Consider the following 25,548-nt stretch of genomic DNA (forward strand, 5'->3'; position numbering starts at 1 on the left):
TCAGGACTGCTTTCGCCATGTCCCAAAGATTTTGGTAGGTTTTGTTTTCATTCTTGTTTGTTTCTAGGAACTTTGTGAATTCACGTTTAATTTCTTCTTTTACCCAGTGGCTTTTCAGCAGGGTGTTGTTCAGTTTCCATGTATTTGACTTTATTGTTTTGGTTTTCTTATTGTTGATTTCAAGTTTTATAGCATTGTGGTCTGAGAATATGCTCTGTAGAATTTTGATGGTTGTGAATTTATGGAGGCTTGCTTTGTGGCCTAACACATGGTTAATTCTGGAGAATGTTCCATGTGCATTGGAGAAGAATGTGTATTGCGCCGTTGTTGGATAGAATGTTCTGTATACATCTATTAGATCGAATTGGCTGATTGTGTTGTTAAGTTCCTCTGTAGCATTGTCAAGTTCCTTTCTGGTTGTTCTATCCCTTTTCGAGAGTGTTGTGTTGAAATCTCCTACTATAATTGTGGCTTTATCTATTTCTTTCTTCAATTCCATTAAGGTTTGCTTCATGTATCTTGGTGCTTTTTTGTTGGGAGAGTATATGTTTATTATAGTTATGTTGTCTTGCTCGATTGACTCTTTGATCGTGAGATAGTGTCCTTCTTTGTCTCTTAAGCTAGTTTTTATCTTAAAGCCCACTTTGTCGGAGATTAGTATAGCCACTCCTGCTTGTTTATTCCTGCTGTTGGCTTGGGGTATTTTCTTCCATCCTTTGACTCTCAGTATGCTTTTGTCTTTCTGTGTAAGGTGTGTCTCTTGTAGGCAGCATATTGATGGATCTTGTTTTCTTATCCATTCTCCACTCTTTGTCTCTTTACTGGTGCATTCAATCCATTGACATTCAATGTAATTATTGATAAGTGTGAATTGATTGCTGTCATTATGTTACTTTTTTGGTGTTGTTGTTTGTTCTTTGGTTCTGCTTTACTTCTTGAATTGGGTTTGTGTTTTTTGAGTTGATTCTGGTCAGTTTCATCCTAGTTTCTCTGTTCACTTGTTCTGTTTGGGGGTTTGTTTTTATGATATGTTGTGGAGTGTTGACTTTCTTTGGAGTTACCTTGTAGTCTACTAACTTTTCTCTGCATTTAGGATACTCCATTGCATTCTGTAATTTACCGGGAGTCCCCACCACCTGGGTTTCTGTTGCTGTGTTTGTCCCTTCTTTGACATTGATATGTTTATGTCCTACTTTGTTGAGTGTTTTGTATTAGGAATGGATGTTGGATTTTGTCAGATGCCTTTTCTGCATCAATTGATATGATCATGTTTTTCCTTTATTTTTTCTTATTTGTATGGTGGATTATGTTGATCACTTTTCTAATGTTGTACCATCCTTGCATTCATCATATGAATCTCATTTGATCATGATGTATTATCATTTTGATGTTCTTCTCGATTCTGTTGGCTAGGATTTTGTTGAGAATTTTTGCATCTATGTTCATGAGGGATATTGGTCTATAGTTTTCTTTCTTAGTAGTGGCATCCTTCCCTGGTTTTTGTATAAGGGTGTTATGCTTGCTTCATAAAATGTATTAGGAAGTTTTCCATCCTCCCCTATATTTTGGAATAATTTGAGTAGAATTGGTGACAGCTCTTCCCTGAATGTTTGGTAGAATTCACCAGTGAAGCCATCTGGGCCTGGACTTTTTCTGGTGTGGTGCTGTAGGATCAGCACTGGACTAGAATCACAAGGTTGGCAATTCAAACCCACCAGCTGCTCTTCAGAAATCCTATATATGGTGGCTATGAGTTGGGTAACTGACTCCATGACACTTAACAACAACAACAACAACAATAACAACAACAACAGCTATTTGTCATTTTGAGTTGTGCACCATCAGCAAGATGGTCCTGATGCTTTACTCCCTTAGTGTCATCATGGTCAACTCTACTTTGAGGAGTCAGCTCTTTCCCAGTCATATTTTGAGTGCCTTCCAACCCGAGGGACTCATATTCCAGCAGTATATCTGCAGTATTCTGGTACTCTTCATCATGTTTCAATATTCAGTATTCTGGTGGTATCTGACAATGTTCCACTGCTATTCATAAGGTTTTTGTAAGTGACTAAATATTTGAAATTAGTCTATATCTCCTTCCTAGACTATCTTAGTCTGGAAGTTCAGCTGAAACCTGTCCTGCTAGTATTTAATATACCTATGGCATAGCTTCCAGAATCACAGCCTGCTAGTATTTAAAATACCTGTGGCATAGCTTCCAGAATCACAGCAACATGCAAGCCACCACAGTACTCAAACCTACAGATGAGTAGTGGTTTTGCTTATTATTTACTCCTAATGGAGTCCTAGAGTTATGGTGTGGTACTGCAGGATGATGCACTGTACTGAAAGGTCAATTTGAACCGCAAGGTTGATGTTTCAAACCCACCAGGAGCTTGTTGACCCTACAATAGACCCTAAAATCCTATATAGCGTCACTATGAGTCAGAACCTACTCGACAGCACTTGGCAACAATAGCAACAATAATGGAGTCCTGGTGTGGCACTGTAGGATAAACACTCGACCATAAGGTTGGTTTGAACTGTCATCTGTTCCTTGGAAACCCTATGAGGTCACTATGAGTTGGAATCTGATCGATGACACTTAATAACAGCAATGTTTTAAAGGGATCCTAGTGTGGTGCTGAAGTATAAACACTGGAATGCAACCCTTAGGGTTGGTGGTTCAAATCCACCAGCTCTAGGGTCGCTATGAATCTATGAGTCAGAATCAACTCAATGATGCTTAACAACAACAGCAACATTGTCTTTTTTTTTTTTTTTTTAAAGGCCTCACATATTTATTAGCCAACCTCTTTAACTGCAGACACATGAAAATAAAGGAAGAAACCAGAAGTTTTGCAAAACATGTTCAACTGATCAAATCTTGGCAAAATTGAACTTGCAATGGTAGGGTTCTAGGACCTAGGTCTATTACGTGCTGCGCCATCCACATGTGCCACTCCTTAGTGAACATGTGCCTCTCCTTAAAGAACATGGGCCACTCCTTAGAGACCCAGCTTGGTTCTTTTCCAGTGTCTTCTCTTGGAGTTGTATCTGATTTTATTCCCCATTTTCATTCGAATCCATTGGGGAATGGGACAATTCTGCTTTTGTTTCTTGGCCAGGAATCTCTTGATCCTAAAAGTCTTATGAGAAGACATTGTGAAGATGGAACGTAGCAGCGGTCACACGATGGTGAAGAAAGGAAGAGCAACATTGTTTTAAAGGGAATCATGGTGTGGTGTTGTAGGATAAGCACTGGACTGCTAACCACAAGATTCAAACTCACCACTTGCTCCTTGGGAACCCTATACAGGGTCGCTAAGAGTCAGAACCGACTCAATTGCACTTAACAACAATAAAAAAAAAAAAAAAAAAGAAACATGATGGTGCAGTGGGTTAGGTGTTGGGTTGCTAATCACAAGACTTGTTGTTAGTGCCGTGGAGTGGGTTCCAACTCACAGTGATCCTGTACAGGGTTTTTGAGGAGGCTTGTGGGTTTGTATTGTCAACATTGTGGTTAACAGTTTAGTGTTAATTCTACAGCACCACACACAAGGTAGGTAGGTGGTTTAAAACCACAAGCTACTCTGAGAGAAAAGGATGAGGCTGTCTGCTCCTGCAAATATTTACAGTCTTCGAATACTTAAGAAGTAGTTCTACTCTGTCCTGTAGGGTCACAACTCGATGTCAGTGGGTGGTGTACATTTTACTGTCTTAAAGACCCCAAATCCAAACTCATGCCTTACTTGATCAGGGGTGGGATATAGGCAGGTGAAGAAAAGGATATTGCTCTGGGAATGGCTTCTCATGCTTTGTCCTGCAGGCAAGTGGTGGCAGTGGAGGCTGAGGATCTGCTGTTCTGGTGGGCTTGGCTAGGCATGCTCCCCTCACTGCCTGCTTTCTCTCTTTATGCTATCACCCTTACCTGCTCAGCTATGCTGTTGCTGTTGATGATTGTTCCTCTGGATTCCACCAGAAGTTTTAGCAATGACATGGACAACTGGAAGTGGGTTCCCATAAGGTTCTAATATGGTGTTAGGAGACACATATTTGTTTACCTCTCACACAACTTTTGTCAGTTCAACTTTTTACAGGCATGCAACTTACTGACAGCAATTACAAAAACTGGCTGTACTATGCTACCCTTAATCAATGTGGTATTTCCATCAACATTGATTCCCTTTCTCCTGTTTTCTCCCACTCCTGGTATTCATTAATAAATTTGTTTTCTATACATTTGTCTTACCTTTTTAAATAACTGGAGTCATACAATGTTTGTCCACTTGTGATTGGCTTATTTGTCTCAGAAAATTGTCTTCAAGTTCCATCCATACAGTAGAATGTTTCAAGACTTCATTTCTCCAGCTTACTGAGTAGTATTCATTGTATGTAGGTACCACATTTTGTTGACCCATTCATCTGTTGATTGGAATCTAGGTTGGCTACTGACAGGCTCAGCTTTTAAGTCTTATGTATATATACTGAGAAGTGGAGCTGTTGGGCCATATAGTAGCTCTATTTTTAGTTTTTGAGGAACCACCACCACACTGGTTTCCAAATGGCTACACCATTTTTCATTCCCACCAGCAATGGGTGTTTCAATTCCCCTACATCCTTGATAAGATTTGTTGTCTTCTGTTTTTTTGTTTGTTCATCCTAATGGGAGTGAAGAGGCATTTCACTATGGTTTTAATTTGCATCGGTCTGATGGCCAATGACGATGAACAATTTTTCATATATTTGGTAGTCATTTGAATGTCCTCTTCGATAAAATGTCTAGTTGCATGGGTGAGGGAAAAGGTGGGATTTTTTTTCTAGGTTCCCAAACTACCCAGATAATAGCTGTGAGGTCTGCTCTAACCCTCATATACCCCCTGCACAGACTCTGCTCTCCAGGAGTTCTGAGCCACATAGATTAAGTCAGTGTGAGGCAAGTGCCTGCTGTGCCACCTTGGTGCCTGGATTCAGATTTACAGAACCCACAGTCTCCGGGTCAGGATTAGACTAGAGGGTCCTTCATAATTAATCACCCTGCCTCCAGCTGCACTTTGGTTCTGACAGATACTGAAACTAGCAACCTGAAGTGCTGCCATGAACTACTTCTAGCTTGGGTGCCCTGAACATAGACAAGACTATAGGAACTCTATCTAGGGCTGTGAACTCAGCAGTCACATCCCTCTTCCACCCACCTCATGAGTTCCTTGGCTTGCAGGAACCCCCTAGAATTTTCTCCTATCTGGGTCCAACAACTGCACTATTTGTATGTATATTTTTCCTTTTGTTGCTTCATTATTTTTGTTTATTCTTTCTTCTCCATCTTCTCTTTCCCTCCCCTTGATTTTTATCCTTTATATTTATACTTTTGTTTTTTCTTCTGTTTCTCATTCCTCCCTCCCCTCATTTTCCTTTTACTCTTAGTTTTTCTTTACTACTTGCTAGTCTCTTTCTCTTATCTTCTATCTTTTCTGTTTTTTTCTTCTATTTATTTATTTTCTTCCTTTTATTTTCTCTCTTATTTTTTTCTTGTACAACTCTATTTTCCTGTCCTTTTCTTTTTTTAGTTATTATAGTCTTTTTTTCTTGTTGATGCCTATTTTTGTTTCTTTTTTTCTCCTTTATATTACATTATATTCTGTTTCTGATGTTGTCTGCTTGTTTATTTGTGCTGTTTTGTTTTCCTGTATGTGTTTTTCTCCTCTTGCGTCACCTTATAGGAGACAGCAACTGTGCCTAAACAGTCCGTTCACAACCATACCCGCTGCAACTCCACCCACTGGACAAGAGTCATTACCAGCTCCTATACCACTCGATCAATGATAGTCATCAGCCAACACTAATTAAACCTGCCCTAAACTGAGCTCTGCATGAGCATCAAATGAAAAAGGATGGACCCATTTCCATTTCCTAATCACACACACCAGGAGAAGTTGTGAGAACCTAAGAACACACCAACAAAGAATCATCAATTAAATACAAATTCAATCACACTGTAATGTTTCAGAGAGAGCAGACAATTTTAACTCACATAAAGAAACAAGAGAGAGTGGCTGAAACATATGACCAAGATGCATAACCATAAAATGTTTTTGAGGAAGAAAGGTAATGGAATTACCTGAGAAAGAATTTAAAAGAATGATGTTTAGGTACCTTCAATGGATTGACAGAAAGATCAAGAAAAGCAAGGAGAGCACAGAAAACACTTTAGAAGAATTTAAGAAAACACAAGAACAAACTGAAAAAATAAATGCAAAATTTTGAAATAATACAAAAGTTGATATCCAGAAGATTAATACTAACATCTTGAAAATGGACAATACATTGAAAAGGCAAATAAGTAGGTTTGAATAATGGAAGCTTGAATTAGTGACCTTGAAGATAAATCTTTCTTCAATACTAGTAAGCCAGAAGAACAATAAGATAAAAGAATGAAAAAATTGGAAGAAAAACTGAGATTTATGTCAGACATCATGAAAAGGATTAAGTTATCAGTGATTGGAATTCCAGAACCAGAGACAATAAAAAGCATGGAGAAAATTTCGAAGAGTTGCTGAAAGAAAACTTTTCTAACATCATAGAAGACAAGAACATAACCATCCATGAAGTTGAATGAATATCAAACAGGATAGACCCCAATAGAAAATCAAGACATATTATAATCAAAATTTCCAAAACCAAGGGCAAGAAAAAATTCTAAGAGCAGCTCAGGAAAAACGAAAGTTACCTATAAGGGAGAACCAAGAAGACTAAGTTCTGATTTCTCAGCAGAAACCATGCAGGCAATGGTATGACATATACAAAGTTCTGAAAGAAAAAAAAAAAAAAAGTCAACTAAGAATCATACCAAACAAAACTGTCACTCAAATGCAACAACAAAATAGGACACTTGCAGATAAACATCAATTAAAGGAATCTGTAATAACCAGACCAACTTAAAAACAATACAAAGGATGTTCTTTGGACTGAGAACCAGCAACAGCAAACCTGAGATTAACATACATGATAATACCACCCAGAACTCAATTTGGATATAGAAACATTTAAAGTAAAACAAGGAGTTCTGTTGTGGCTTCAGGATAATGCAAGGTCGATTTGAACCACAAGGTGAGTGGTTCAAGCTTGCCAGTTGCTTCTCAGAAACCCTATACAGGGTTGCTATGGGTCAGAACCAACTTTACAGACCTTAACAACAACAACAACAAAACCAAAACAAACCTACAAGACTGAAAATAGAGAACCAGAGATAATTAATTTATAATGAAGTTAAGTACAAAATAAAAAAAGGGAATAGTGTAGATACAGAACTTCCAAATGGAAAGGAAGTCAAGTAGATTTTGAGATAAAACAGGCTGTTTAAATTTATTAATACATTTTCTCAAAGAAAAATGAATACACCTTCACATCAAAATTAAAAAGAGGAAAATCAGATTAAGTAAATATTAAAGCAACAGCAGTAAAGAAAATGTAAAGCAACTTCACAAACAAAATGAACTCAGCACAGAGGGCAATTTATAGCAGTAAATGCATACATTCAAAAAGAAGTCTAAATCAGGATATTGATCATGTTGACTTTTTCAGAAGACTTTGAGAGAGGAAATGTTCCATGTCTCTCTCCTAGTTTCTGGTGGCTTGCAGCAATCCTTGGTGCTCCTTTGTTGCTTATAGATGTATTTACTTCTGTCATTGCATGGTGTCTGTCTTCTCTCTATGAGTGTCTCTGTTTCCATGTCTATCCTTTTTTATAAAAGGCCAATCAAAAGGGATTAGGATTAGGACCCACCCGACTCCAGTATGACTTCATTTACTTAATTGATAACATTGCAAAGAAAAACCCTTTTTTCTCCAAACAAGGTCACATTCACCAGTGCAGTGGTTAGAACTTCAACATATCTTTTTTTTCTTTGGGAAGACACTATTCAATACCCAGACACTGCCATCAAGTTAATTCCGACTCATAGCAATCCTATATAGGGTTTCTGAAGCTGTAAATCCTTATGGGATTAGAAAGTCTCATCTTTGTCATGCAGAGTAGCGGGAGGGTTTGAACCATTGACATTTTGGTTAGCAGTACAGTGCCTATTCCACAGTTCCACCAGGGCATTGTTGTTGTTAAGTTCTTCCGAGTCAGTTTCACCTCATAGCAACCCTGCTTCCGAGGAGCAGCTGGTGAGTTTGAATTGCCATCCTTTTGGTTAGCAGTCCAGTACTTACCTTATAGTACCACACCAGGACTCCCCCACCAGGGCACAGTGCACAATAAATAGGATTTAGCCTTCATTATTAAACAAAATTATAGCATAAATCTGAGTCTTAGGGATGACAGAATTAATAGAATGCCAAAAAGTTGGATGCACATAAACTTAAGTATTCTTCTTGGTTAATATCTGTGGTTAAGCAAATGGGACCAATAATACTGCCTCCATATGCTGGCTCCTAGTGGTTACAAATCGGGCTGCTAACCTTAGGGTCAGCATTTCGAAACTACCAGCTGCTCCGCGGGAGAAAGATGAGACTTTCTGCTCCTGTAAAGATTTATAGCCTTGGAAACCCTGTACAGGGTCGCTATGAGTCGGAACTGACTCCACAGCACATAACAACAACAACAACAACAAGCTCAGAGTAGCCCAAGGCAGATTGGGTGAAAGTTCCAATTCTGCTTTCTGACCTTGTGAGCATTTAACCTTCCTAAGTCTCACTTTCTTTGTTGGTGAAATGGGGAAAATAATGATACTTACATAATAGATGCAGGGCTGTGGGGTTCTCTTTCTGGCACTCAGTTCATAGTTCTGCCAAGATGATTTGCTAGGCCACAGTCTTGCAAAGGGATTGGACAGGCCACTATGTAAATAAGATGTACAAGGTGTGTATAACCTTTGCAGAATTGGTCACTTACTATACAAACCAGGTTACTGCTTACTTATCTAGGGGATTTGTCAGTTTTGCCATCCTGTTAGACTTAAAAGAATCAGTGGCACAGAGACTGAGGAGGAACTCATTACCATAAAGAAAAGGAGACAAGAGTGGAGTGCATTCTTTGGACCCAGGGTTTTGCACTGAGAACCTCCTAGACCAAAGAGACAGACAGAGCTGTAACACAGGAGATGGCATGAGACAGTGCAAGACAGCATAAAATGGCTCTAGACAGTGTAAATGTGTAAGTGGTGAGAACTCAGAGACTGGTGTGAGGTGGCTGTGGTGGACTTTCTGGCCCACATACCCAATGGCTACAGTGGACTCACTGACCCATGTAGCTAGAGAGCTGAGAGCCTTTGAGCAAAAGGCTTGCTGGTAGAGTGGGGTACCTCCTGACACTTGATGGTGGAGCCCAAAGAGCCGTAACATTTACCCTAGCAGGTCCTAGAGCAGAGCCCAGCAGGAGCTGGTGGCTAAGCTGAAGGGAGCCTGGGGCTAGAGGTCTCAATGTGATTTGCTGGCTAACAGCTGAGATTTGTCTTTATTGGAAGAAGCTGTGCTGACTGATGAACTGTATTTTGCCTTGTGAGTTGTTCCTGATACTTTTAAGTTGATCCTGATCACGAGTTGTAGACTGTTATTTCCCTAATAAACCACACACACGTAAGTATGGTCTGTGAGTTCTGCATGGCTATTACAGTGAGTTATTGAACCCAAAAGAGAAGTAGAGAGTATCGTGCATAGAACGACTGGTGTCAGAATTGCTTAAATAGTTTGGAAAGTAAAAGTATGTCTGATCTGTACCTCACAGGAATCAGCTTTGTGCTGATGATAGTGATTATCATTGTCCCTACTGAAGGTAGAAAAGGTCTGACATACATTGCTACTACTAACTTTGTTGTTGTTAAGAGCCATCGAGTCATTTTTGACCCATAGTGACCCTGTATAGGGTTTCTGAAGAGCAGCTGGTGAGTTTGAACCACCAATCTTGTGGTTCAAAGTGATCTTGCAGTCCAGCACATTAGCCTGCAGCACCACTTCAGGACGCCTAGCATTCAATAAAGTAAATGTGAGAGTGCGTATTAAAATTTTTGTGTTTGTCATTTTCTAAGCACTTACTATATTGTTGTTAGCTGCCATTGAGTGGGTTTCAACTCATAGTGACCCTATGTATAACAGAATGAAACACTGCCTTGGCCTGTGCCAACTTTACAGTCTTTCCTATGTTTGAGTATGCTGTTGCAGTCTATTGCTGCAGTCCATTTTGTTGAGGGTCTTTCACTTTTTTGCTGACCCTCTACTTTAACAAGTATGATGTTCTTATTTCTGGTAGCATGTCCAAAGTACATGAAATAAAGTCTTACCATCTTTACTTCTAAACATTCCTCATCATAGTGAATATTGTGCTGGGAACAGAAAGGAAATCCTTCAAAGGTTCTGTTCTGAATACAAGAACAGAAATCTCCAGGGTTATATAGAGACTCAGATATATTTGGAACTGGTGTTTCTAGCTAGTACTAAAAATTTGAGGCCCCCAGACCTTAAACTTTGATATAAAGTATTATTTTCCCCTCTATTGAAATATCCCCTTCCAAACAGGAATCCCAGGGGACCAGAGTATGAGTGAAACTTGACAGACCAGATGCCAGCATATCTAGATTTATTTTTGGACCATAAACCTGGTCCAGGGAAAGCAGGAACTTGTCAATTTCACTTTTTTGGATCAGAAGATTGAACCTGGTGGAGAGGTGCTGTTTGGGACTAAGAGTTTTCTGGAATATCTAACCTCCTCTAGGCTTGGGAGGACTAAGAAAAAGAAAATGCATCATTTGAATAATGGCCATGGTTACGAAAGGCCCTGCAGGCCACCAGAGGGAAAGGAAACAGTAGTGAGCAGAGTAACCAGAGAGCAGAGCAGTTAGGTTAAGCTACCTGGTTGAAATCCAGAATAATGCAGACTTTTGGACCAGCGATCACTTGGAAATAAGCATTCTGGCTGGAAAATAGCATTTAGTATTCGGGATGGAACGTACTATTGCATGCTTTTTCCCTGGATACTTCCTCCTGCCAGATACTGAGGGATCATCTCACATATGTACTTATTCCAACAGATTGCTCAATACTTTCAACAACAGAAAAAAGTTGACCAGCTTGATGATGTGCATGTGATCAGGTGCTAGAGTCAGGAAAAACCTGCCAGGCTGCTGAGCTCAATGGTAACATTTTCATCCTGTCGAGCCCCTGGTGAGCAAATCTTAGAGGGCACTTGGAAATTGATGTAAGTGTTGCATTAAGCACAGCTCTGGACAAGTGTCACAAGGCCAGCTGGACAAATTCCCAGGATGCCAGATCACAAGGGCTGTTTCCAGGAAGGACTGACCCTTGCTGTCTCCATCCTCCTCCCCCAAAGCTCAGAAGTCTCAGTTACCTTGTAGGGCACTGAAGTTCCCAGTGAGCACACAGGGAACAGCTCACCCTGCAGAGTTTGAGACTGAATATTGCAGCCCTCATGTGACAGAGGCAGAATTAGGTTCTGAAAACCTGCGCTTAAGTCTTGGTTCTGCCAGTTACCAGCTAAATGTGGCCAGGCAAGTCACAATCTCATGAAGGATCCACTTACCTACCTGTAAAGTATATAAGTGAAAGTGAAGAGGACTTAAAACATTTACTGATGAGGATCAAAGGGCACAGCCTTTGGTATGGATTACATCTCAATGTCAAGAAAACAAAAATCCTCACCACTGGACCAATAAACAACATTCTTATTAACAGAGAAAAGATTGAAGTTGTCAAGGACTTCATTCTTCTTGGATCAACTATCAACACTCACAGAAGCAGCAATCAAGCAATCAAACGACGTATTGCATTAGGCAAATCTGCTGCACAAGACCTTTTTAAAGTGGTGAAGAGCAAAGATGTCAGCTTGAGGACTCAGGTGTGCCTGACCCAAGCCATGGTATTTTCAATAACCTCATATGCATGCGAAAGCTGGACAGTAAATAAGGAAGACCACAAAAGAATTGACGCATTTGAGTTATGGTGCTGGAGGAGAATATTGAAAGTGCCATGGGCTGCCAAAAGAACCACCAGATCCGTGTTAGAAGAAGTACAGCCAGAGTGCTCCTTGGAGGACAAGATGGCCAAACTTCATCTCTCATACTTAGGACATATTGTCAGGAGGCACCAGTCACTGGAGAAGGATATCATGTTTGGTAGGGTGGAGGGTCAGAGAAAAAGAGGAAACTGCCAAAGAGATGGATTGGCTAGGTGGCAGCATTGATGGATGCAAGCATGGCAACAATAGTGAGGTTGGCCCAGGACGGGGCAGTGTTTCGTTCTGCTGTGCATAAGGTCGCTATGAGTCAGTACAGACACGATGGCACCTAACAACAACAACAAAGTATGTAAGTCCCTAGGTGGTGCAAACAGTTTGAACTCAACTACTAACTGAAAAGTTGGAGGGTTTGAATTCAACTGTAGAAGAAAGGTCTGGTGATCTGCTTCTGTAAAGGTTACAGCCAAGAAAATCCTAATTCTGGCACTGTGAGTTAATGAGCTGGACTGCAAGGTCGGTTTGAACTGCAAAGTCAGCGGTTCAAGCCTATCAGCCATTCCTCAGAAACCCCATACAGGGTGGCTATGGTTCAGAACTGACTCAACAGCACTTAACAACAAACAAAAATAACTCTATAATACATGTAGTCACCATAAGGGATTTATATACGCCACCTCCTTTACAATTGTGACAATCACAATTAGTCATGATAACAATTACTCACTTTTGAATCAAAATAATCCTATCCCAGTCTCCTTTCCCCAGACTCATCTTGACAAGATGAAAACTATCCATCTGCCTTTTCCATACACCCTGAAACTAAACTCCCTCTTGAAGCTTGTAAGTCAGTCACTTAGTGCCTTTATAGCCGCCCCCCCCTCAATTTCAGGTGAATGGATAATGGGTATTACTTTTGTTTCAATTTTACAGAAGGGGAAATAGGACCCCAGACAAATAAAGTCACTTGTTCAAGGTGACATTACTCTGGGGCATACCCAGGGTTTGAACCCATGCAAACCACCTCCAGAGAGCTTGACTGACCTTGGCAGGACTTGCCAGTAGGAAATCCCAGATAGTTTTCCTAGAGAGGTTATTCAGTTTTTGTTCATACAGCTGTGAGTATTATTGCTCCAGGAAGCAGTTTGGGCTTTCTGGTCTGAGGGCTTTGGGGAGGATTGAAAGATTCTAAGCAGAGGTGGTGCATTCAGGTTTGCTTTTTAGGAGGATGATCCACTTCATTGTGTAAGCAGGAAGGAACAGTTTGGGGAGTGTAATAGGAAGCTTGTCCATATAATCCAGGAGAGGAGAGGTGTAGGAGTAGAGCTGACCCTTACAGGCAATTCCCAGCCAGGCCCAGGCAAATAGACTCTGGACTGCTTATAATCTGGCTGGAGGCATCCCCCTGAAGTGAATGACCCATAATAGGTGTTAAGAAAGTTAAACAAGGGTCCTTGGTTACCTTTTTACCCTACATAAAATGATAAACTGCCTTATCTGGGGTTGAGTGCAGCTGACCATGTTGCTAGGTTGAAGCAGTGGAACTAGCTCCTAGATGATCCTGAGGAAGGCCAAGCTCTCCAATGTCTGACTTCATCTCTTGCTGGACTATTGTCTCCAACTGACCAGCGCACCCAGAGGAGACCTCTTTCCTCTCCTCTGATTCATCTCTGAGGTCGCGCCTGTAGACATTTCCTTCCTCTCCTCTGTCAGGGATCAGGGCCCCTCCGACCACCATTCTTAGGGCTCCCAGGCTATTTCACGTCCAGTGCCCGCTTCCCTTTGTCCCTTTGCCGTTTCTGTCTGGCAGCCTCTGTCACCTCCAAGCAGTTTCTTTGAAAGAAGTGAATATACTACTTTCCACTCCCAAGGTTGGTCATGGGCCACCCAATGCTAAGTGAATACCCAGTTGTTCTTGGGTCTTTGCACCCAGCATCCTTACCTGAAAAACTAGGCTAGCAGCGTTTCCCCTGCTTGCTTCACGCGGCTGTGTGACAATGCATGTAGTCATGCAACATGCTAAGGCATTATATAGTACTAACCGGGTGGGCATTCTGGTAGGTTTTAGGTTCTCGTAGTCTTCGTGGAACATAAGTACTGGGACAAAGTTATTCTTTATCGCGGTTTCTCCAGGGCAGAGCAACCCGGGTTCGCCCCTTGGTGGGGGGCTGGGAGCTGGTCGCCAGACACCCTTCTTTCCTCTCTCCCATTGGCTTTCACCTGCCAGAGGCCGGCTACTACGGGCCTGTCGGTGTGTCAATCAGGCTCGCCGGGCTCCGCCCCGCCCCTCCTGGGGGTTTATAACGGGGAATTCCCATGGCTCCGACTCACTGTCCAACCTGCTGCCGCAGCGATTCGGCCCAGCGCAGCAGACGCTGGGCGCAGAGCATTCTCTCGCTCTTCCGTACCCCTCAGGGCGGTTCACGGTCGTATCCTCTGACCACAGCCTCGGACAGCAGTCGCCACAGGACAGCTGCTTGCTCCCTGACGCTTCCAGGGCCGGCGAGGGAAGGAAGGAAGATAGGCAGGAGCGGGTGTGTGCCTTACGGAGCCCGCCGATCCCTGCCTGTTGCCCAACCCGGTTGGCACCATGCTATCCGCACACTGTGCTCGCCTGCTCACGCCCCACTTGCTGCTTGTGTTGATGCAGCTGTCCCCGGCTCGCGGTCACCGCACCACAGGCCCCAGGGTAAGTGCGCTGCCAATTGCGCGCCCGCGAACTTCAGGGAGAGGAGTGCGCCCCCTTGACCCCCAGCCGCACGTCCACCTGAGTGGAGAGACAACGGTAGCTTTCCTCCCATTCCCGGCGTTTGAAGGGAGAGGGACGTGCCAGAATTTACTGTTCCCCACTTACTACTACCCAGTCTCCTGTGGGCTTCTTTGAGAAGTTGCTGTAATGAATGTTTCTCCCATTGCCCCCTTTAATTACTGGCAGCACCCCCTCGAAAAGTCCCACGTGTGTTTTCCTTCCCAGTCTCTCTCCCACCTCATTTTGCACCAAGACCCACAGAGATGCCTCCTGTGTCCGAGAGAGCTCGCACTCCGACCCGTAGAGCTCCCCCGTGCTCTCCCACTGCGTCCTGGAGCTCCCAGAGTGCTGGCGTTCTTGGCAAGCAGTGGGGGCAACGCTGCTTCAGGAGTTTTAGGTTACCAGCGAACTACACAAGGACTTTGTGTTGTTTTTTTTTTTTAAAAAGCGGTCGCTGCTCATAAAGTCCACAGCAGATAATTTTAATGCTTTCGTGCTGGGCATGGCACTGAAGGAGGGGTGGAGATGGGGGAGTGTGGCGAGGTGGTGCTGAGGGAAGCACTGTGCTGCCTTCAAGGGGATTTTTCCCCAGGGTTCCATGCTGGGAGGTTGAACTACTTGTTGAACCTTGATCTGATTGGCGTTTGGGAACGATCGACCTGAAACGTGCCAATTCTGTGCACAGGACAGGCTATCCAGGGCGCTGTAAAATCTGGAAACCATAGCATCGTGTTCATTTCTAGTCTGGATTATTGCTCCCTCCCCTCCCCCTAATTGGTCTAATGAAGGATTTCACTGTCTTAAAAAAAATGAACCTAGTGGTTCATTTGCCCAAACGACAGACTTAATCCTTGGCCAGGAATCAGTTTATGCCAACGCAGCCATCTCTCAAATAGCTGCTTGCCTCAGTTGGCAGCATGTAGGTCCCTGTGAAAGTACCCTGTGAAAGTACTCTGTGTGTGTGTGTGTGTGTGTGTGTGTGTGTGTGTGTGTGAGAAGAGAAGGTTGGCTGCTAAAACAAAAGATTTGTGTTTTTCTGGACATCCTCCTGTCTTGTCTGATCACCGCCTGTTGGGGTGGCAAGTTCTTTTTTTCAGAGCGTTTCCTCTCTGGGAACTCTCTTTATAGCACTTGTGAGTGGAGGAGAAGCCTGGCAAAGTTTGGCAAGCCTGAATGACTGCCCAAATGCTGGGCTGATTACCCCCAGCCTGGCTATCATTGTGAGATCAGTGTTGCAACCACAGGAAAAGTGTTCCGTCCTGGTGTTGGGCCGACCCTTGCTTTTATGACCAGATGTGCAACAGCAGCAGTCAAAGTGTGGCAGATTAGATCCAGGGCGTGTCATAAATCCTCAACAGCAGGCATTCCCAAAAGCTGGGGCAAGGAAGGGCTCCAGGGAGTGACTTTTATGGATGCAGATGAGGATGCCTTTTAAATGAAGCTGCTTGGTTTGATATTAGGACTCGCAGGTCTTAAACTCTGAGGTCAGGCAAGCCACAGCATTCCCTCCAATAATTAGGAACAGTTAAGACAAGAGGTGCAGACCAGAGCACCCTGAGTGAAATCTGGATGTCCACCCACATGGGGGTCTAAAGGAGAGAGGCCGGGAGACAAATGGTGGGGGCTTGTTTGCCGCTCGGGCATGGTTAGCATCTCAAGCCATATGGCTCTCTCCTTGCTTCCTGGACAAGAGGAAGAAACATTTAGGACAAAACTAGGGACTCTCAGAAAAACAGAGACATCAGTTAGATTTCTCTCCAGCTTCTTGAGTTTACCAATTTGGTAAAAGTGATGGGACATAAACAGGGACTTTACACGGGCTGGTGTGTGTTACAGCTACTTGTATATTCTCTCTTGCATGTTCCTTCTCCTTCTCTTGCTCGCTCTCTCACACAGACACAAACACACGTGTTTATAAAGTACAAAGGGGAAGCTGCTATCCTGAGCATGTAGTTTACCTGGTTGCTTTTATAGGTAACAATTTATGAACATCTGGACTAGACATGTTACCTTCTCTCTTCTGCTTCTAAGAACACTTCAAGGTGGATGGTTTTAGAACCAGTTTTCAGATGAGGCTATGAGACTCAGAGACTCAACAACATGCCTGAATCCCAGTGTACGTGTAACTCTCAGACCCAAACCCCATTTTGCATGGTTTTAGAGACTGTGTGCTTCCCACACCACCAAGCAGCTGCAGAGAGTTCACACCCAACTGTGAGGCTGTTCCTGCTGTAAAGGAAGAGATGGGCTGCCTGAGAATAATCTGAACTCAGATGAATCAGATGAATCAGTCTGGAAGAGAGTGTGGTTAACTTTCTTTTGGTGCCTGTGTCACTTAAAGGTGATGTGTTTGAGTTTCAACATATCCCCAAAGATGCCAGTTCTCTTTTGTGGTTTCTTGTGGCCCCAGATGTGCAGCACTGAGTTGTGATGGTGGTGTCACAGGAGGAACAGGAACATCTGGCTGGTTGTACATTCCCTCTGGGCACCCTGAAGTCTCTTCCGTTAATCTGTTGAGTGACAGGTTTAAGGATTGACATGTTTTCCACCTGGCTTTCAAGAAAACTGAGAGCATGCCCTTTTGGTTTAACTTTATCTGACTCACTAATTGAGCTCCCCTGAGGACTAGACTCCAATCCTTGTTCCCTTATTTGCTTCCGCCCTTCATAAAATCCCTGACATTGGTTTGATGCTGGAAACCAGCAGCTATCAAGTATCAGATTGGAGACTATTATGTAGGAAGCACTTGAGTTTTTGGCTTCTCAGTCAGTGTCGGATTACCCAATAAGCAAGGTAAACATGGGTTTACTTGTACTTATTTACTAATCTGTAGCGAACTTTTCCCTCCACCATATCAAAGATTTTGCTTCTAGGTATGGCTGGCATTTTTATCTCTCTCAATCCCACAGTACCTTCCTACAGAATCAAACCTTCTTTTAAAATTTACAGTCCCTGAGAGGAATAGAGTACCCAACAAGCAAGGTAAGCAAGGGCTTGCTTGTGCTTACTTACTACTCTGAATCCATCCCTGCTCTCAACTTTGAGCGCTATTCTACCTGGGATGCTCATCAGGATTTTTTTAATTATGAAGGAAGCAGGCATTTCTTTAATCCTGCACAATTTACTGAAAATTCTTCAGTGGAAGATGGGGTGGGGGCAGGGCTCTCCCAGCTAAGGAGTACAACTGATGGTTAGGTCTTTGTTTAATCCTCTATCTACATGAAGTGACAGAAAGTTAGGTAATGGATTATGCCCATCTTGGTCATCCATGTACCCCCCAGAGCTCAACACAGTGTAGATTTCTGGTGGGGGATACACTTTGTTGGTGTTTGTGAAGTGATTCACGAGTTCCACTCTCTTGGGCTTACCTTAGCATGTTGTTATTGTTAAGGACTGTTGAGTCAGTTCTGAATCATAACGACCCTATACAGTAGGGTTTCCGAGACTTTAAATCTTATGGGAGCAGAAAGGCTCATCTTTCTCCCACACAGTGACTGGAAGACTTGAACTGTGGACCTTATGGTTCACAGTCTGGTGCTTATTGTATGGAACTACCATGCTCCCCTTACCATAGTTAGGGGCAGGACATAGATTTAAGAAGTTTGAGAACTAGAAGAAAATGGAAAGATCAAGAGGCTAGAGTAAAAAATTTCTTTTTGGCATATTTTTCATTTGTTCTTTTTCAACCTGTTTCGTGAATTCATCCTTCAAAACCCACCTTCAATATCACTCTCAAGGAAATTTCCCCCAGAAATTTTTATTTTGCTTAGAATTGATTACTCCCATCTTTGAATAAATTTTGTGTATGGTCCACTTGTGTTCTTAAATTTTGCTTAATCATAGCATCATGAAGCTCTTAAAGCCAGCATTCTCATCTTCTGTCTGTCAACTCTTGCATTGATCCTGTCTTGTTAGATGAACAAACTTCAAGCCCTTTGAGGGCAGATGAGAGGTCATATGCATTAGTGTGCTGGTCACATTGTACTGGACTTTTTAGTGATGTCCAGCCCGGACCCTTGTTCTCATTTAAACCTGAAATTGGTTAATTACAAACTTTCCCCTCCCCAAATTTTAGGCTTCTGTTTTTCAAGGTTGTCTCTGTGTGTGCATGTGTGTATTGTGAGATATGTGTGGTGTGTGTAGTGTGTACAAGTGTATGTGAGGCTTAGGGGAGAGTAGATGGAGAAAGGAAATTCAGATAGGGCATCAAACGTTAGCTCCTCTACACCTTTTCACATTTTTTTGAAACAGCTTCTAGACTGTTAGCTTCCAAATAGATAGCCTGCCTCAGTGTCTATACCAGGGTGGGTGCTTGGTTCTGCATAGATGCCCTCCTTATGATCTGCATACCTGGCAGATGCACATCTTGGCCATATGGGGGATTTACCTGGCAAATACCTGATCTAAGTATTTTGATAGAGCTTTTATGTCTCCTTGAATATGAGATATTTTTAAAAATAAAACTGAGTGGGACAGAAAGTGGAACTAAATATCTTCAAGACTCTAGGACATGCAAACCAAATGGGAAACACTTTGATATTATCTCCTAAATGTGAACATTCACATTCCTTATGACCCAGCAATTCCGCTCCTAGGTTTACGTACCTAAGATAAACTCATGTCTACCAGGAGACATGTACCACTCCATTCACATATGCCCAACAGTGAGAGGGTGATGAATAACTTGTGGAAGATTATACTCAGTCAAAACAAATTAACAACAGTGGCATGCCAGAACCTTAGCAATAAGATGCTAAGTAGAAAAAATGTAACAAAATATGCAAGACATCTTCTAGAAAGCCAAAAAATCATTGAAATAAAAATTTGGAGATGCATACAGCTGAAAAAAATCAAAAGAAAAGCAAGGTAATAATGGACTCAAGATTCAAAGTGATGGGTATCAGGCAGAGCAAGGCAGAGGGTAGATTGGTGAGGAAACCAGGTGATTAGTGTAAGTTAGTGTCAATCTTTAACTTTTTATTTTTGAGAGGGTAGGGGTGAATCGGTTTTAAAATATTTACCCACTCGTGAAGATTTACAGCCTCAGAAACCCTGTACAGGGTCGTTATGAGTCGGACCCGACTCCACGGCACATAACAACAACAACAACAACAATAAATCTAATAGGAGTCCTGGTGTGGCACTGTTGGATAAATACTGGACTGCTAACCACAAGGTTGGCAGTTCAAACCCACCAGCTGCTCCTTGGAAAAAATATACAGATTGCTATGAGTAGGAACCAACTCAAAGGCACTTAATAACAAAAACAACATCGATCTAATAAATGATTAAATTTTAAAAGTGGGCTTTGCATGGGCCAGTGTTGAGTGTGTCATGAACCAAAGATTATGATTGATTCATTCTTCGTACCTGAGGTCAAATGAACACAAATTCCCAGAGCAAGGGACACTTTTCTTGCCTCCTACTGTCTTTCTTTCCCCCTTTCCAGATGTACATGTGGCTCTACCTAAAATACCATATTGTTGTTGTTGTTGTCAGGTGCCATCGAGTCGGAACCGACTCATAGCGACCCCATGCACAGCAGAACGAAACAATGTCCGATCCTGGGCCAACCTCACTACTGCTGCCACGTTTGAGTCCATCAATGATGCCACCTGGCCAATCCATCCCGTTAGGGGTCTTACTCTTTTTCTCTGACCCTCCACCTTACCCAGCATGACATCCTTCTCCAGCGACTGTTTCCTCCGGACAATATGTCCAAAGTATAAGAGACGAAGCTTAGCCATCTTGGCCTCCAAGGAGTACTCTGGCTGCACTTCTTCCAAAACAGATCTATTGGTTCTTTTGGCAGTCTATGGCACTTTCAGTATATTCTCCTCCAACACCACAACTCAAAGGCATCGATTCTTCTACGATCTTCCTTATTCACTGTCCAGCTTTCGCATCCATATGAGGTTATTGAAAATACCATGGCTTGGGTCAGGCGCACCTTAGTCCTCAAACTGACATCTCTGCTCTTCAATACTTTAAAAAGTTCCTGTGCAGCAGATTTGCCCAATGCAATACATCGTCTGATCTCTTGACTGCTGCTTCCACGAGTGTTGATAGTTGATCCAAGAAGAATGAAGTCCTTGACAACTTCAATCTTTTCTCCATTGGTAAGAATGTTGTTTATTGGTCCAGTGGTGAGGATTCAAGCTGGATTCAGAAGAGGCCGTGGAACGAGAGATGTCATTGCTGATGTCCGATGGATCTTGGCTGAAAGCAGAGAATACCTGAAGTATGTTTACCTATGCTTTATTGACTATGCAAAGGCTTTCGATTGTGTGGATCATGCGAAGTATGAGTTTTCAAGAACACTTAATTGTACTTCTGAGAACTCTGTACCTAGACCAAGAAGCAGTTGTTCGAACAGAACATGGGAACACTGAATGGTTTAAAACTAAGAAAGGTGTGCAACAAGGTCGTATTCTCTCACCATACATAATCAATCTGTATACTGAGCAAATAATACGAGAGGCTGGGTTCTATGAAGAAAAACATGGCGTCAGGATTGGAGGAAGACTCATTAACAACCTGCGGTATGCAGATGATGCAACCTTGCTTGCTGAAAGTGAAGAGGACTTGAAACATTTACTTATGAAGATCAAAGAGCACAGCCTTCGATGTGGATTACATCACAATGTCAAGAAAACAAAAAATACCATATTAGGGAGCGACTATGGGCTTTTGTTTCAATTCATGATGAGTTAGATCCAGAGTAGGCCTGAGGCCTTGGCATAAATTGATACATCAGCCTTGGCATAAATTGATACATCAGCTGGCCAAAGGGCCTATTTGTCAAGCTGAGCTGGCAGTGAGCAGTCTTTCTTATCCCTTACTCTGGGGTTTCCCTCTGTACCTGAACACCCAAATAAAAAAAGAAGAAAAATTCACTGGCTGAAACTTGGGTCAGAAGTCTTATTTGCTAGCAGGGGTTGGGTGGGAGTAGTGCATGGGGAGGCCTGTTTCTAGTTTGATGCATATCCCCATTCCAACCTCTTCCTCCCACCCCTTTGCAGGCACTGAGGAAGAGGTGGCATGGCCCTGTTAGCAGGTACAGGGTACCCTTTCTCTGTGGATTACATAGAGATTTATTGTTCAGGCAGCCAGGTTGCTGGCACTACTGACGGTGGTGTTGGGGGTGTCTGAATGAAGGGCCTCCTCCTTCCACGTTTGTCACTGCAGTGTTGTTTGGGAGAGGACAAGGGTTGAGTTGCTGATGAGAAATCAATCGGAGCTGCTTGTGAATGAGGTCTGCCAAACAGGGTTAGCATTGTACAGTGTGTGCTCTGTACAGACCATGAATCAACAAAAGGATAAGAGAATTGGATCTCCACAAACACTCTCTGCTGGCTCATGAAGACTCCCAAGGCAACATAAACCATGATACCAATGAACTAGGTTTTCCTTTTGCATCTGACTTTCTAAACTCCATTGTTAGATCTCAAAATAATCTTACCTTTGGCAGACATTAATCTTGTTAGGCACATAGCTCTGTGATCTTTCCAGATGTTATTTCTGTTGGTCTCAGCCTCCGTTATTTTTTGAGCCAGAGTAGGGCAGCTGAACAAAACGGGCATGGCCCCATGGGGAAGGTAGCCCACAGTTGTTCCATCTTAGTAGAGCGCCTGATCATCTGGACCAGCACTGATCACCATACGCAAAAGAATATATTTCAGGTGCTTTGAGACCTGTCAAATGCTCTGCAAATGTGAGCTAGTATGCCATCACCCCCTCTTTAAATACCATTTGCCCTGTAGTATTGACCTTATTATAGAAGATAAGGCCTTATTGTTGTTAGCTACCATTGAGTCAGCCCTGAGTCATGGTGACTCCATGTACCACAGACCCCACCCATACTGCCTGGTTCTGTACCACATCCATGATGGGTAGCTGAGCTGAACATTGTGATCCATAGGGTTTCCAATGGTTTATTTTCGAAAGTATGTCACTAGGCCTTTCTTAGAGTTTGTCTAGAAGCACCGTGGAAATCTGTTCAGAATGATAACAACATGCAACTCCACTGACAGACATGGGGTGCATTGGCTGAGAATCCATGTGTCTCTCATGGAAGTTGAGGAGTCTACCACTTAGCCACCAATGACCTGTAAGGTAAAGTCTAGAGATACTGACAATGAAGAAAAACGGGACCCACTTTCCAGAAAGGTTTATTTTTAGGACTAGATAAGCATTTCCAGGGCAGTGCTGTTGTTGTTGTTGGCAAATGCCATCAAGTCAGTTCTGACTCATAGCGACCCTATATAGGGTTTCCAAGGAGTGGCTGGAGAGCTTGAACTGCTGACCTTGCAGTTGAAACTGACCTTGCAGTCTAGTACATTAACCTATAGCACCACACTAGGACTCCAGGGCAGTGCTAGGGAGTTTGAAATTTGTTTTTGTTTTTGTTTTCCCCAGTGCTTATTGTGCATTACCGGGGCTTCTTAGGTGCACAGTAAACACTCAGATGTTAACAGAAAGATCGGCAATTTGAACCCACCAGCCACTCCATGGGAGGATGATGTGACACTTCAGTCCAGATTTGGAAATTTTTGTGGCAGTTCTACTCAGCCTTATGGTCATTGAATTGGACTAAATGGTAAAGAACTTTTTGTTGAAAAGTTCTGCAAAACTCCTGGAAAGAGGACACAAAAGTTGATAATACCTAAGAAGGTGGGAATGGTCCTGGAGTGGCGCTGAAGAATGAGTACTCGTTGGTGGTTCAAACCCATCAGCTACTTCTTGGAAACTCTATGCTGTTGTTGTTGTTAAGTGCAGTCGAATTGGTTCAAACTTGTAATGACCCTGTATAGGGTTTTCAAGGAGCGACTGGTGGGTTTGAACCACCAACATTTCAGTTAGCAGTCTTGTGCTTCTTCTATATGCTTTAGTTCCCCACTTTGTCAACAGAGATCACAGTATCTATGATCCAGGTTGGTGGTGAGGAGGAAATGCAATACTGTTCATTGCATTAGTTTCCTGTTGTTGCTGAAAGAAATTAACACAAATTTACTGGCTTAAAACTATATACATATGTGATAACATATGTTATCATACAGCACTAGAGGTGAGAAGTCTGACATGGGTCTCAGTGGATTAAAATCAAGGTGTCAGCAGGGCTATGTTTCCTTTTGGAGATGCCAGGCAAGAATCTATTTTCTTGCCTTTTCCAACTTCTTGAAACTGCCTACATTCCTTGGCGCATGACCTTTTTCCACCTTTAAAGTCAACAACGATGGTCATGTCTTCCCAAACACCATAATTCTAATTCTTCTGCATCCTCTTTCCCCATTGTGATTACACAGCACCCACCTGATAATCAAAGATAATGTTTTTATTTTAAGGTTAGTTAATTAACAAGTTTAATTTCAGCAGCAACCTTAATTCCCCTCTTGCCATGTAATATAACATGCAGGTTCTGGGAATTAGGATATGGACTTCTTTGGGGGTTCTTATTCTGAAACCCTGATGTCACACTGACTTAGTGCTCTAACTGAAAGGTCAGTGGTGTGAACCCACCAGCAACTATGGGGCAATTCTGCTTTGTCTTGTAGTGTTCTTTTGAGTTGAAATTGACTTGCTGGCAATTTTTTTTTGTGTGTGTGTGTATGCTTTTCAGTACAGTATGCTGTCTGATACAAGGTGCTTGATAAATAAAAGGCATTATTATTATTATTATTATAATCAACTTTTAAAAAAATTTAAATAAAAAAAATTATAAGTTTTTATTGTGAATTAAGTATTAGTCTACATGGGAGAACATCAGCTTTACGTTTATCCTATTGTATTTCATTTCATTGCAATTACAAACCCATTCATGCATCGTGCATCAACATTCAACAGCATTTACTTCCATTCCTTCTGTTGTTTTTTTTTTTTTTGGATATATACTAAAGCACTCAGGAATATATAACCATTCAAACAACCAAAGGGCACAACCTGCAAGCTTGGCCCCGGCCCCTCTTCCTCCCTGAGTCCAGAGTCCCCAGCTGCTCCATCTCTCCATGTCATCATCTCTGCCTCCATCTCTGGCATCACTGCTTCTCTGGATTGGGTCCCGCACTCTGTCCACTCTTCTCCCTTGATGGTCCCAGGGTCTTCCATTCCTGAATTGCAAGATCAACCACTTCCCTCCTTTTGTTACAAAACGTCTACCTTTACATTTACAACACTCACTGTCAGTCCTGATAGTAATTATTCACTATTGAATCACAAGAGTCTTATCCCCATCTCCTTTCGCAAGCCCCATCCAGACAAGTTGGAAACCACTCAATAGAGATTCTACCTTCCCCCGCGCCCTCTGAAACTAGGCTCCCTCTTGAAAGCTTGTAAGCCAGTCACTTCTTGCCTTTGTAGCTCCCCCCCCCCCCGACATTTTGGGTAGCCAATGTCTAAGTTGCCCATCCCTATCAACCCTGTGTACCAAGGGGGTGGGAATGATCCTTGCTGTAAAGATTTGTTCCCACAAATATAGGTCAAGTTCATCAAATTGTAGCAGATTACTCTCTTTTTCCTCTTCTTTCTTCCTTTAGTCGAGTTCTGATCATCCAGCCATTGAAGCCAGGTCAAATGGGCACTATCTGCAAGTATGGGTGTTTCTGTGCATTTCCCATCACTTCATATCAACTGGATGCTTCATTCTCCGCTCTAGTCCTCTATGGCCATGTCCCTGTCCCTGGGCCCAGGCGTCCCCAGGTCTTGCCATACTGCTGGCCAACCAGTTCTCAATCCAGGTCGACAGGAGTCTATTGAACATGGTCGGACTTAGCTCACAACTTCATTGCTGTTTTTCCCGCACTTCCCCTTATCAGTCACCACCAAGATCACGTGC

At 42.6% G+C, this 25,548-nt stretch overlaps 1 protein-coding gene across 2 annotated transcripts in view; it reads left to right on the top strand.

Annotated features, from left to right (window-relative positions):
• The first annotated feature begins 14,278 nt into the window (after window positions 1–14,278).
• The window catches only part of SMOC1 (SPARC related modular calcium binding 1), a 314,710-nt gene continuing 303,440 nt past the window's right edge, over window positions 14,279–25,548 (top strand). For both annotated transcript variants that reach the window (XM_006865589.1, XM_006865590.1), the window contains exon 1: window positions 14,279–14,657. In XM_006865589.1, the coding sequence (XP_006865651.1) occupies window positions 14,559–14,657 (99 nt within the window). In that variant the 5' untranslated portion in view covers window positions 14,279–14,558. The remainder of the gene's footprint in view (window positions 14,658–25,548) is intronic.

Source organism: Chrysochloris asiatica, unplaced genomic scaffold, assembly GCF_000296735.1.
Source record: "Chrysochloris asiatica unplaced genomic scaffold, ChrAsi1.0 scaffold00079, whole genome shotgun sequence".
Taxonomy (NCBI): domain Eukaryota; kingdom Metazoa; phylum Chordata; class Mammalia; order Afrosoricida; family Chrysochloridae; genus Chrysochloris; species Chrysochloris asiatica.